General features: G+C 47.5%; 1 protein-coding gene across 3 annotated transcripts in view; it reads left to right on the top strand.

The window, feature by feature from the left end:
* GGA2 (golgi associated, gamma adaptin ear containing, ARF binding protein 2) overlaps positions 1 to 13,392 on the top strand; it is a 35,705-nt gene extending 22,313 nt beyond the window's left edge. For 2 of the 3 annotated variants that reach the window (XM_045072727.1, XM_045072728.1), the window contains exons 10-17: positions 617 to 742; positions 1,500 to 1,622; positions 2,324 to 2,352; positions 2,725 to 2,858; positions 4,848 to 5,005; positions 7,834 to 8,003; positions 9,348 to 9,458; positions 9,992 to 13,392. In XM_045072727.1, the coding sequence (XP_044928662.1) occupies positions 617 to 742; positions 1,500 to 1,622; positions 2,324 to 2,352; positions 2,725 to 2,858; positions 4,848 to 5,005; positions 7,834 to 8,003; positions 9,348 to 9,458; positions 9,992 to 10,102 (962 nt within the window). In that variant the 3' untranslated portion in view covers positions 10,103 to 13,392. Of the gene's footprint in view, positions 1 to 616; positions 743 to 1,499; positions 1,623 to 1,881; positions 1,917 to 2,323; positions 2,353 to 2,724; positions 2,859 to 4,847; positions 5,006 to 7,833; positions 8,004 to 9,347; positions 9,459 to 9,991 lie in introns of those variants that run through there. The other variant, XM_045072729.1, reaches the window with a different exon arrangement.
* Positions 13,393 to 13,603: the final 211 nt, after the last annotated feature.

Below are 13,603 nucleotides of genomic sequence, written 5' to 3'. Positions count from 1 at the left end.
CATATTTGTTCCCTACACACTTAAAAGCTTTCCAATAAGTGAATAAAGTACCAAAAAAATCTCTTTTTAAAAATCTTTTTGAAGATTTTATTTATTTGAGAACACAAGCAGGGGTGGTGGTAGGAGACAGAGGGAGAAGCAGACTCCCTGCTGAGCAAGGAGCATGACGTAGGGCTCAATCCCAGGACTCCAGGATCATGACCTGAGCCAAAGGCAGCTGCTTAACCGACTGAGCCACCCAGGTGCCGCCCCCTGAAAAACTCTTTAATATTCACATTCACATTGACAAAACTGTTTTTAAGTTAATTAAATATTAAAGTTTTAGTTTCTTAGTTGAAATAGCCATGTTTCAAGTGTTGATCCTTGTGTTGGAAGGTATTGGGAACGAAGGCGAAGAAATTTGGTTTCTCCTGCATCTTGAACGAGAGGTGTTGGGGTTCAGGGACTGAATAACTAGGTCTGCTAGGGGTCTGATCACATGATCTGGCAGCAGGAGGCATAGATCTACTGAACCTGGTAGAGCTGTGTGGCCGCTGCTTTCTGGAATGACTTTAAAAAGACTGAGATTGTTGGTGGATAACTGAAGGGGTGTTCTCAATTTCCCCTCCTCCTTCAGCGGAGATTCTCCAGGCAAATGACCTCCTCACCCAGGGAGTTCTGCTGTACAAACAGGTGATGGAGGGCCGAGTCATCTTTGGGAACACAGTGACCAGCGCAGTGGGAGACCTAGCTGTCTCCACAGGTATGTGCAAAGAAGCCTCTCTTACCTTCTGCCCGGACATCCTGCAAATCCTGGAGAAGAAATGGATCCTTAGAATATTCTGGGTTGTGGTGTGGAAATGAGAGGCCTTGCTCTTTTTTCCCCTTTCCTTCAAGAGTTGGTTTTATGTAGCCAGCCTCTGCCACATGTGCCATCACCAACTGATGGGCGGGCTGGAGCCCGTCTCTGGCTCTCCACAGGAGCACATGGTATTTTGCACCCAGGTTTTGATTCCTCTTCTCATGAATGCTTACTCAGGAGAGCTAGAGACCAAAAAAACAAAACAAAAAAATAAAACAAAACAAAAAAAGATCTGTGTGTTGGTGGCTAACTACATCAGAATCATCTGGAATACTGGCTAAAACGCAGATTCTTAGGTCTTCAGCTTGGAGCTTCTGTATCAATGCTCCTTAGCACGTGGCCTGGGGGTTTGTGTTTTTATCAAGCACTCCAGTGATTGTGATGAGCTGTTGTCAAAAAGCCTGTGAGGCGGAGACGCCAGCTGTGTTGCTGGCCAGGTTGACTGGATGCCTAGCAGAGGACACCAGTTGCTGGGGTAGGAAGGCAGTCCTCTGGCTGCGTCCTGTCCTGTTCCAGATGTCGGCACAGGCTACCCACCACGGGGGGCACTGAGGGGCGGTGTGATGTCTTCTGTTTGGGAGGACGCCTCTGGGAAGCTGACGGGCATTAAGTGGAGACTGTGCTCACATCCTGACACATTTTCCGGACTCTTGTGTAGTCTTTCAGAAACCCGCAGGCTGCACGAAGAGCTGCCCTCTGATTGACTTGGAGGTGGACAGTGGATCTGAGCAGGCCGGGACTGCGGCACCATCCTTGCTTCACCAGGACCTGGCAGCCTTAGGTGAGGGAGGGTGTTTACGGGGAGCAGGCCCAGAATGGCCCTGACTCCCAGGGAGAGCGAGTGATCTGGTTCCGCTTCGGGAGACTATGCCTGTTTTCAGAGGGAGCTGGGTATACGGTAGCCCCCTCGTCCGTGGTTTCAGTGACTCGTGGTCTGGAAGCCGATGAGCCTCCTTCTGACCTCTGGTCAGAAGGTCACTAGTAGCCTAGGGCTGCGTCCCATGCCTACCTCGTTCACCTCACTTCCTCTCATCACGTAGGCATTTTATCATCTCCCACCACAAGAAGACAAAGGGTGAGTACAGTATGATATATTTTGAGAGCGAGACCACATTCACATAACTCTTACTGCAGCATATTATTTTTATTATCTGTTACAGTGTCTAACTTACAAAGTAAACTTAATCATAGACATGTATGTGTGGGGAAAAACATAGTATATGGAGGGATTGCTACTATCTGCCTTTGCAGACATCCACCGGGGTCTTAGAACATATCCCCTAATGAATAAAGGGGCGCTGCCATCCTGGGAGGTCCCCATCGCGTTTAGTCTCAGATTTGCCACGGATGACTTGAGAATGATTTTGGGTAATTGCTTTGCCCAGGCTTTCTCTGTGTTCTGGAAAGGGTGAACATGGTATCAATCTCTAGCTCCTGTCAGGTAGAGTTACTGGTGCGCATCTTTCTGTTTCTTCCTTCTAGGACTCGGTGATGCTCCGGTTACCAACAAGGTAGGGAAGCTCTTCCTAGGGCTGGAAAGGAGGTCCCTCAAACCTGCGTTCCTGAGGGCAGTGCTGCCTGGGTGGTGGGGGGAGGCCCCAGCATAGCCTGCGGCGACTGGATTTGGAGGTCCGGAGCCTCTTCCTTACTGTTACTGTCTGGCTTCAACCCCCCGAGAGACACATTTTTCCCTCTCCTTATACTCCTACCCTCTGCAGTGGTATCCAGGCTCCCGCTTACTGAATGTCCGATCAGGACTCCTGTGTTTTCTGGCCCTATTTCTCCTCCTGTCTCAGGAAATGCAGTCAGCCTTTGTCCTGGTGTCACCATGGCTCCTGGTCATGCATACCATGGCCTTATTTTAGGCATTCCTGCTTTCACAGGTTGCTGGTCAGAATTGCTGTAAGGAAAAGAAGAATCCCCCCGCCAGCATGCTGCCAGGTGGTGATGTTCAGAGCCCTTCTGCAGAAAGGAACTTGCTGGATCTCCTCTCCCCACAGCCATGTCCAGGGCCTCTGTGAGTCTCGTGGGCAAGGAACATAGAAGAGGGGCTCCGTGCGTGTGCTTCTGCTCATCGTGTGGGGGGCAGGCTGATGGGCCGTGTTAGTGTACAGTAACACGGGGCACGCTTGCAGATAGCCGGAGCCCTCTCTCCCTGGGGAGGCTGCTGCTTTCCTACCCCAGGTTCTGTGTGTGCTTCCCCTTGTCTCCTTTGACTCCCCATCCCAAGTCAGACAAAAAAAAACATGCTTTGGTTAGGATCTCTGCAAAAAGGGGTTGCTTTAACTAGTAGCAGCAGTAGGTGATGGTTTTGGTGTTCACAGGCTTTTTTTTTTTTTTTTTTACAATGAAGTTAAGCAAAATTTGATCACTAGAGAACTAGATAACATAGAAAGGCCCAATTATCACTCTCTAAAGATAATGTCGAATGTCCCTTTGCTTTTCTCTCTGTGTGTAACGGGTTATGTTGTTTATTTTTTATACACATGGGATCATCATTTACAAAGGGTTCCCCAGTGTGGTTTTTCCACATCGCATCTTTGATACATGTCCATGTCCGTTTCTATAAATTTGTCGCATTCTGGTGGTCTAATAATCCGCGTGCACATAATACTCATATATTTAGTCACTGCCCTCTTGTGGGTGTTTAAATACCTTTCAGTTCAGAGGCACTTGGAGCTTTGTTACAGTGCGGATTCCTAGAGGTAGAAGTGCTCTAGCATGTGAATCTAAATATGTGAACGTAGATCCTGCTGCTTTGCCTCTGGAGGGCTGGGGTGGCTTGCCTTCCCGTAGACAGCCTGAGCACGTCCATATCTGCGGTAGAGACACAGGGCCCTGGCCTACAGGAAGATGTGCTGGGACGTCATTCTCGTTTGCACTCAGAGAGTCATCTTTTCATTTTCTCCTTCTAACCACTCAGCTGGGGGCTGGTAATCTTCCTGATCTGTGTGGGTTATTCTACACTGTAGTTTCAGTTTGTATTGAAAATGTCTTTGGAGAGCCTGGGTGGCCCAGTCCGTTAAGCATCTGATTCTTGATCTCAGCTCAGGTTTCTTTTTTTTTTTTTTTTTTTAAGATTTTTATTTATTAATTTGACAGAGAGAAATCACAAGTAGACGGAGAGGCATCCAGAGAGAGAGAGAGAGGGAAGCAGGCTCCCTGCTGAGCAGAGAGCCCGATGCGGGACTCGATCCCAGGACCCTGAGATCATGACCCGAGCCGAAGGCAGCGGCTTAACCCACTGAGCCACCCAGGCGCCCCTCAGCTCAGGTTTCTATCTCAGGGTCATGAGTTCGAGCCCTGAGTTGGGCTCCTTGCTGGGCGTGGAGCCTACTTATAAAATATTCTCAATTTACATTCCAAATGGACAAAATCATGAAATGTGAATATCACGGTCTGTGTAGTGGTGTTAGCATCTTCCTAGTGCCCATACCATATATGGGAAACTTCACCTGAACAACATTTCAGAGGCTGCCTGGCAACTACAACTCTCATTCCTTTAATAATAGCTCTAGTTTACTGGGGTCTTAGGTCTGCACAGTCCCTGCAATTCTTTACATGTATTTTCTTTTTTAAAGATTTTATTTGTTGATTTGACAGGCAGAGATCACAAGCAGGCAGAGAGATAGAGAGAGGGAAGCAGGCTCCCCGCCGAGCAGAGAGCCCGATGCGGGACTCGATCCCAGGACCCTGAGATCATGACCTGAGCCGAAGGCAGCGGCTTAACCCACTGAGCCACCCAGGCGCCCTACATATATTTTCTCATTTAATTCTAATAACAACCCCATGAGGTAGATGCTAGATGATTTCCATTTTACAGATGAGAAAATGGAGGCACAGGTGAAATTACCCATCTAAAGTCTTACCCCTTTAAAATACACACACACACATATGTATTTCTTTTTCTCTCTCTTTCTTACCTAACTCTTCAGAAAGCCTAATCAGATTCCTGAAATTGTGTATTATTTTTGCTAGTCTTGATATTTTTTTCATTTCTTTGTAGGAATTATGTTCCACAGAAGAGCATTCCTAAGGAAGTGCCCCCTGGCACTAAGTCCTCTCCAGGTTGGTCCTGGGAAGCTGGGCCATTGGCTTCTTCCCCATCCACCCAGAATACATCGCTGGCTCAAGTGTTTGTCCCTTTGGAGTCTGTCAAGCCCAGTAAGTACAGTTTTACCTTCACCACCCCCCACCCTTGCTATTAAATACCCAGCTTTATCTGCTCTGGACTGGTAGGGGGTGGCTCTTAAATTGGGGAAGGTGAGTGCTAAGGATTTTGCCTGGGGGCAGAGGGTAAGGAGATGGCTTCACAGTCTCTTACCTACTATTTTTCATAAAGTTTTCTGGCTTGGGGTTGACACTAAAGGTGAAGGATATTGGCAGGCAGACTTTAATGAGGGGACTCGAGTCTTTTTAGACATGATGCTCACTCATTTGAAATTGAAGGGAATGTCCGGTCCAGTGTGGCAGAAATAACTTTGAAGAGGTGGGATTAGGTGGAAAGGAAGAACTTGGCTAGTGGCCGTCTACCATGGGGGGTCCTCAGTGCAGGAGAGCAGAGGTTCCCTCCTTACGAAGGAGGAAAGGTGACTGCATGCGGTCGGCATACCGGCATGGGAGCAGGAGACACCCAGGGTGCTCGGATGTACAGTACAGGCCCTTTTCTCTGGGCACACAGCTCTCCTGTGGCTCTGTGTGCTGATGTCGCATCTGGAACCAGGCAGAGGAATCAAACAGTATGCAGTAGGAGCCATTTGTGATACTTACTTGACCTTAAAAATAATAGCTGTCTAGTGCTAATTTCCTGGTTTTGATCACTGTCCCATGTTACGTAATGTTAATCTTTGTAAAAATGTAAACATTTGAGGAAGCTGGGTGAAGGGTGTATGGGAGTTGTGTTTTTATAACATTTTATAAATCTGAAATTATTACAAAAGTACAAAAATGAAAAAACACATTTAACGTAGAAATTTTATTTTTAAAGATCTTATTCATTTGGCGGGGGGGTGGGGAAGAGCAGGGCCAGAGGGAAAGGGGGAGAGAGAATCTCAAGCAGACCCCACGCTCAGCACAGGGCCTGATGCTGGTCTTGACCCCTGGACCCCAAGATCATGACCTGAGCCAAAATCAGGAGTTGGACACTTAACTTGACTGAGCCACCTAGTTGCCCCTCAAAGTAGAAATTTTAGAAAAAAACAGAGCAGAAAATTAAAATCATCTATACTGGTCCCAGAGATGGAAGTTCTATTAATATCTTAATGTGTCTTCTTGCTTAGTCATGTGTATATATATATACTTTTTTAATAAATTGGCACTGCAGTATATTTAGAATGTTTTACAGCCGGCTTTACTTTTATAAGCCATAGCATTTTTTCATGCCATGAATTATTCTTCAAAACCCTTACTTTTTAAATGTCTCCATACATCTATAATCATGGTACTGTCATTCATTTATTCAGTTCCTTTCTTCATTGAAAATTTTTTTAATTAAAAACATTTTTTTGGAGTGAGAGCACATGAGCTTGAGTGGTGAGGGACACAGGGAGAAGGAAAGAGAGACTCTGAAGCTCTGTGCTCAGCACGGACCTGGGCTCGATCTCGTGACCCCAAGATTACGACCTGAGCTAAACTCAAGTCACTTCACTGAGTCACCCGGGTGCCTGAATTCAATTCCTTTCTGAAGGATAATTTGTTTCTAGTTGTTTGCTGTTAAAACTGCTATGCCGAACATCTCTGGACACTTCTATGTTTAAACATTCTTGATTATTTCATCAGGATCTTCTTAGAAGTGCTGGGTATAGACATTTGAAATTCTGATCTGCATTAGCAAGATCCCTTCACAAAGGTCGCCTCTTTCCCTGTGCCCTCACCACCGTACCTCAGGAGTTTGCAGACTTTTACATCGTTGTCAGTTTCAGTGTTAAACCGTTGAACGTACACTTTGTTGGTATCAATGTTAACCTACTGAATGTACACTTTGGTAAGTGATTTTTGGCATCAGTGAAGGATCTTCATTAGAAATTTTTTCCCAAATTATGTAGTTGTCTTCCACTGTAGTGAGCCAGCCACTGATTTTGAAATAAATGTTCTAGAATTCTCTCATTAGGTCTATTCTGCATGCGTAGTTTTCTACTTCACTCAGTTGTGTACTTACGAGTATGTACTGCTGCAGGTCGCCCTTCCCCTGTCATAAATGTGAAGTCTTGCACCACCCCCCATACCCTATTTGCCTTAGCCCATTGGAACGTCACTAAACCTACTGACTTGAAGAGATGTGTCTTTATTGTTTTGTAAAATTAAATGCGAGAGATGTGTGTGCATGTAGTCATAGAAGAGAGACCAGAAGGAAATAGGCCCAAATGTTAGCAATACTTTGATTTCTGCGTAGAATTAATGGTGTCTTTTATTTCATTCTCTATGAGATCCTGTATTTTCTGTCATGTTCATAGTATTTGAGTCCTAATCCTGTCTCCCTTAAAGTTCCTTTTTTTTTTTTTAAACTGGTAATATGCTGGGGCGCCTGGGTGGTTCAGTTGGTTAAGCGTTTGCCTTCAGCTCAGGTCATGTGATCTCAGGGGTCCTGGGATTGAGCCCCGAGCTGACTCTCTGCTCCGCGGGGAGCCTGCTTCTCCTTCTCCCTCTGCCCTCCCCCCTCTCTGGCTTGTGCCCTCTCTCTCTCTCTCTCCCTCTCTCTTGCTCTCGCTCTATCTCATATAAATAAATAAAATCTTTAAAACAAAACAACTGGTGATGTGCTTCAGGGGGTTGGATGGTGGGGAGCGATCAGTTTGAGGGGAACTAGGAGTCCAGGTTGGGAGTAGTGAGAGCTGGATCACGGCAGCACCGAAAGCTTGGTTCCGAGGAGGTTAGTCCAGGAGCTGTGCTGACTGGAGAAGCAGCGGCAGCAGTGGGTGATAACATGCACATCTTTCAGGCGTTGGTGACTTCGTGGTCATGCTAACCCTTTTGCTTGGGTCCTTCTCCACCAGGCAGCCTGCCGCCTCTTATCGTGTATGACCGGAATGGATTCCGAATTCTGCTCCACTTTTCCCAGACGGGGGCCCCTGGCCACCCGGAGGTGCAGGTGTTGCTGTTGACCATGATGAGCACTGCCACCCAGCCTGTCTGGGACATCATGTTTCAAGTTGCCGTGCCGAAGGTGAGCCGTCTGCTGGCCAGCTCCCTAACCTAGGACATGATCTTTGAGTTAGGTATAAGAGACAAAATCCTCAAAGGAGTTTAAGATCAAATGGGAGGTTTATTGGCTTGTTGAACTGGGGATTTCTGAATATCTGACTTTAGATGTGACCGAATCCAGATAAGTTCTTAAAATGATTCCTTAAGAATCTCTTTCCACCTTGGGGTGCCTGGGTGGCTCAGTGGGTTAAGCCGCTGCCTTCGGCTCAGGTCATGATCTCAGGGTCCTGGGATCGAGTCCCGCATCGGGCTCTCTGCTCGGCGGGGAGCCTGCTTCCCTCTCTCTCTCTCTGCCTGCCTCTCCGTCTACTTGTGATTTCTGTCTGTCAAATAAATAAATAAAATCTTTTAAAAAAAAAAAAGGGGGGCGCCTGGGTGGCTCAGTGGGTTAAAGCCTCTGCTTTCAGCTCAGGTCATGATCCCAGGGTCCTGGGATCAAGCCCCATATCGGGCTCTCTGCTCAGCGGGGAGCCTGCTTCCTCCTCTCTCTCTGCCTGCCTCTCTGCCTACTTGTGATCTCTTTCTGTCAAATAAATATATAAATCTTTAAAAAAAAAAAAAAAAAAAGAATTTCTTTCTACCTCTTGACTTCGCTTTCTTCTGGGGAGCCTGTTCTCCAGCAGACTCCAAAGAGCATGGAAATGGCTACCAGCAGCCCCAGAATTACATAGTCCTTTCCTTCCTGAACTCTTTTATCACAGAGGGAAACTTCCGTCTGGCACGAGGCATGCATAGTAATTACCCAAGAAAGGGGTAGGTTTGGCCCCATTGGCATTACTTGGGTAATGGGGTAATTGGGACCAGTACCTTGTGTTCAAGGATAATAGAGGTACTCTGACCAGTGTAGACATGACATCCGTTCCTCTTCGAGAGAAGTAGGGCCCCATGACTAACAGCATCACAAAAGACAGGGAAAGGATGTCCTGAAAGGAAAGGTTCAAGGTAAGCAAAAGTAAAAATACACATTCTCTCATCCCTGTGGTAGTCTTGTGGGCCATGTGTTATTGTTATCTCTTATTTTATAAACTTCTAGTCCATGGGTTCAGAAAGGTTAAGTATTTTGCCCAAGGTCCCAGAGCTAGTAAGAAGTAGAACTCAGCCCAAGGTATGCCCTAGCTCTTCATGCTGCCTCTCAGAAGCCAACCATTGACCACACAGCTTCGATTTCTGGAAGGAAAGGACTTTGGGACCCTTTAATTATTTGGTGGGTGGAGGTCAAGTTTTCCTGTTTACCATAACTCCCTCTTTGAAGCTGTACTTTATTAGGAACAAATTAGATACTGGATTTTTCTGCCCCCCACCATAGTCCATGAGAGTGAAGCTGCAGCCGGCATCCAGCTCCAAGCTCCCTGCCTTCAGTCCGCTGACGCCTCCAGCTGTGATCTCTCAGATGCTATTGCTTGACAATCCTCATAAAGTATGTTCTGGTAACTTTGATAGCAGGGGGATGGGGAGGGAGGCCCTGGGCTGTCGGGAGGTAGCATGGTAGGTTGAAAGAGGTTTAGTTAGGTCTTGCTCTAAAGTGTCTGGTTGGGAGTGGTGGTGGGATATTCCCAGCTGAGGTCTGTATTCTTCGGGGCTCTTTGGAGGAAGGTCTCTGACTGGGGTGCCATAGCTGGGAACCAAGAGTGACACAAATTCCCCCCAGGACCATGAGTCCTCTGAAAGGGTGAGGCCTGCCTGTCCTCCTCAACTGGTCTGAGTCGTGGTCCGCCTCAGGACTGCAGAGGCGGGGGAGTTCTCTCAGGATGCATGGCTGGCTCCCCTTGTATTTGTCGTCTCAGAGGGCGCTGGCCAGGGGCCCCTGTTGTACAGTTGTTTCGGGGTCTTACTGACATGGAGTTAGTGTGATATTGCTATTCCTTGGTGACTGCTGAGTGGGCAGAAACTCTTAGAGTGGGCTGGTCTGTGTCTCTCCCCACTAATTTAATGTCTTCTGTCTTTGTGCAGGAGCCCATCCGGTTACGGTATAAGCTGACCTTCAACCAGGGTGGACAGCCTTTCAGCGAAGTAGGAGAAGTGAAAGACTTTCCAGATCTGGCAGTCTTGGGTGCAGCCTAACTTTTCAGAAGACAGACCCCGCCATTCAAGCTTAGGCCAATGTGAATTTTGCTGTCTAGATAGGACTAATCATGGTGATATAGTGCGGAGTGCCAACAGTTCTATCCTGACGTCAGGCTCTGGATCCCAACCTCTGACTTATTCTGCACATACTGTGTGTGTGTGTGTGTGTGTTGCAAGGGCATTTGGGGGAGGGGAGAGCAGGGCTTGGGGTGTGGACAGTGTGGGAAATGCTGAAGCATTTCTGACAACCATCTGCTACAGTCATCTGTTTCTGCATGTTTGTGGACACGGATGTCCCCACCTCAGGTTGGAGGTTTTATAAGCCAAAGTTGTGTTGTGTTTTGTTTTTTTCCATGTATTGTTCCCTTTTCATTCATCCACTCTGTGCCTTGTCAGCCTTTGAAAGTCTTGGTTGCTCCCAGGCTGCTGTTCTCAGGGACCTTAAAAGGGACCTGGTTGGTCTTGGGGCAGAGAGTACCTTCTGGGGCACTCTCTTCCAAGAAAGACCTTGTCTCCATTTCCATTAGAGAATGCTGCTTGCGTGTGTTTGAGAAGATCTTCAGAACGGAATGCTCAGTGCACTGTTGGCAGGCGAGGGGCTGCCACTAGACCAGAGGACCACACTGGGTGGGCCACTCAACGTCCTTCACCACTGTGCCTTAGAATCACCCAGAGAAGACCTTCCGGGGCAGAGGGGAAAGCAGGTCCCAGGCCTCACGCAGGCCTTGGGTTCTGTGGGTGGGGCAGCCCGTCTCGGCCCTTCCTCAGGACCCTCCTCTCCATTCTCCTCCTCCTCCTCCACAAGCGTCTACTCTCAGAGCTCTTCGATGGTGACGCCATGCCCGTCGTCAGTCCTAACAGACAGGCTCGCCGTCGCCTGTCTTCACCATGCAGCATGGAGAACTGTGACACAAATAGATAAGAAAAGAGCTTAGCAGTGATTTCAGTGGTGAATATAGAAAGTCCTTGAATAAAACTGTGTAGCAAATACGCTTTGTGGAGTCTTGTGAGTAGGAGACGCAGAGCCTGTTCCATTCGGAGGCGCCAAGCCTGAAGGGCCCTGTTGCCTGTGGAGGAAGTAGGAAGACTTCTTGCTGTGGAACCTGAAGAGTGACTTCAGTGAAGGGAGAGGCCCTGCGGGTCCAAACAAAGCTGGAGAGATGGATTGTTAACGTGCGTGGTTTGAAGGGAAAACTCAGGTGCATCACCTGTTCTTACTGAGCGCCTGCTGTGTGCTAGGCATCTTCTGTAGTCCTGCTTTGCTGGTCATGGGGGAAGCAAGCTGAGCTTTGCCGATGGGGCCTGATTAAGGACTTCGAAATCTGAGCCGTTCACCTGTTGAGGCACGATTCTACCTCAGGAACCATGAGACTCTTTTGGGGGCTCTTTATCACAAAGTCTCATACTTTCCAGGTTGATCTTTGAACTTCTACGTACAGTTAGAATCCCACCAACATTAATTGGCAGGGATCAGAGCTGTAAAAGATCATCTAGCTATGCTCATTTTTAAGCAAATGTGAAAACTCCTAAAACCGATGAGATGGGTGACTTCCTCGTTTGGCATGACTCCCATAAGATTCATTCTATCTAAACTTTCTTGCATGTTCAGGTGTTCTCTATAGCTTTTATGGACTCTAGATAATCTCATAAGGGTTTTAAGAGGAACCCGTCGTAATGATGATGCCTGCCTATGCGGAACTTCCATCAAGGTGGGTGAATGAGACTTAACGAGATTTTTACCCCCGGCTCAGTGGTGAACTTGTGTCTCAGCCTTCTGTCTTCCAGGAGCCAGACTCCCAGCAGTGCTTTGGTGAAGTTGGACAGGGTAGGGATGTGTGTGTTTGTTTTGGGGGGCGGGGGGAGTTCCTGATAGTGGCCCTGGTGTTTGTCATCAGTGCCTTCTGATGATCAAGTTCTGCAGCTACTGAAGGCCTGACCGGTATCTTTCCGTTCCTTCCACAAGCAGTTGCAGAGCAGCTGCCAAGAGTTGCGCACTCTGGTAGGCATCGCAGACACAGCAGCAGAAGGTTCCTGCCCTCGTGGATCTTCTCTTCTAGTGCAGAGACAGATCCATGATGTTCTTGGTGGGGATGGCGCCGATGATCAGTATTTGTCCCCTATCCTGAATTCCTCCTCCAAGATTCTGCTCACCCCTGTCTCCTGACTTGACTTTGTGACTGTTTCTCTTCCTCTGCCCCTTATATGTGCTTTGCCCCAGGGTTTAGGATTCTTCTAAGCACATCTGGGCAGCTAACCCCTAGATGGGTCCTAGACCTCTGTCTCAAGCTTCTGCCTCATTGCTGACATCCGATCCCTATTCATCAGTGTTTTTTTTTTGCAGGTTCACTCTGGTCTCAAGCTTGGAAAGCTTAGCACAGAACCCAGCCTCCTCCTCCCCTCGCCCCTTCCCCTTACATTTTCTTTTATTTGAAAGCACCTGTCTTGAGCCTTCATGGATTCTTGATTCCTGTTCGTTTTAGAACCACTCAGTAGCTTTGTCTCCTTTAGTCTCCTTCTAAATAGGACATCTTGCCCTCCCCTGCATTCACATGGTCACTGCCCTGGTTTGGCTTTTTTGGCTGGCGGAGGGGGGTCAGTGAGGCGGGGTGGTGCAGTTAGCTGCCTCTCAATTCTCTGAACTGTGAGACTTGCTGCCACCAGATTTATCCGACAAATCCGGCCCCTTGACCCCTTGCTGAGAAATCCTGAATGGCTTCCCAATGCCCTAAAAGTTGATACAACCCAATTGAGTGCTTAAGTATTCACTGCCCTTTAAGTATTCACTAACTTGGTGTGCTCCCTACTCTTCTGGCACCTGCCAGGATGAGCACTTTGCCACAGCCACAAGTACGTCCTTTCGTATTTTGACAATGCCATGTTTTTTCATGACGTTAGGAGGCAACTCCTTTCCCTTTATCTCTTCAGTGAATTTAAGACTAGGCTAGAACCCTGCTTTATCTGTGAGTCACTGTGAGCATAAATGGGCTTTGGAGATGGGAAGTGTTGAAAACAGGATAAAGGACTTAATGACCAAAAGAACATGCACATTCGTTATTGAAAATGGTATGGGGTGCCTGGGTGGCTCAGCGTCTGACTCTTGATCTCAGCTAAGGTCTTCATCTCAGGGTGGTGAGTTCACAATGACCAAACCTTCAGGATAGAAAGCAAAGGTGATATTCTAAAATACAAGTACTGCTTGATTACCACAGTGTTTACAAATCAAATTCTTCCTATCCAGTGTAGAAGACGCTGACTCAGCTCCAAAATACAAGGTTCTGTGAACTAGGTGTTTTGTTTTGTTTCTTTTGAAGAAAACAGGAGGAGAGTGTCCTGGAATGTCCATGGTTTGGGGGTGGTGGTGGTGGTGGCTGTTTTAATAAAGATGTGACCTGTGATCTGTGAAGAGGGGAAGCCAGGTAGGACAAAGGAGACCTCAGGTGAGCTGAGCCAAGCCTTTCGTGACATAGTGGAGGCACTTAGAGTCCAGAGTTCTCATGA

This window comes from Mustela putorius, unplaced genomic scaffold (assembly GCF_011764305.1).
Source record: "Mustela putorius furo isolate JIRA1106 unplaced genomic scaffold, ASM1176430v1.1 tig00004041_pilon_pilon_pilon, whole genome shotgun sequence".
Classification (NCBI taxonomy): domain Eukaryota; kingdom Metazoa; phylum Chordata; class Mammalia; order Carnivora; family Mustelidae; genus Mustela; species Mustela putorius.
The sequence above is the reverse complement of the archived record's forward strand: the minus strand, read 5'-3'. Positions and strand labels throughout refer to the sequence as shown.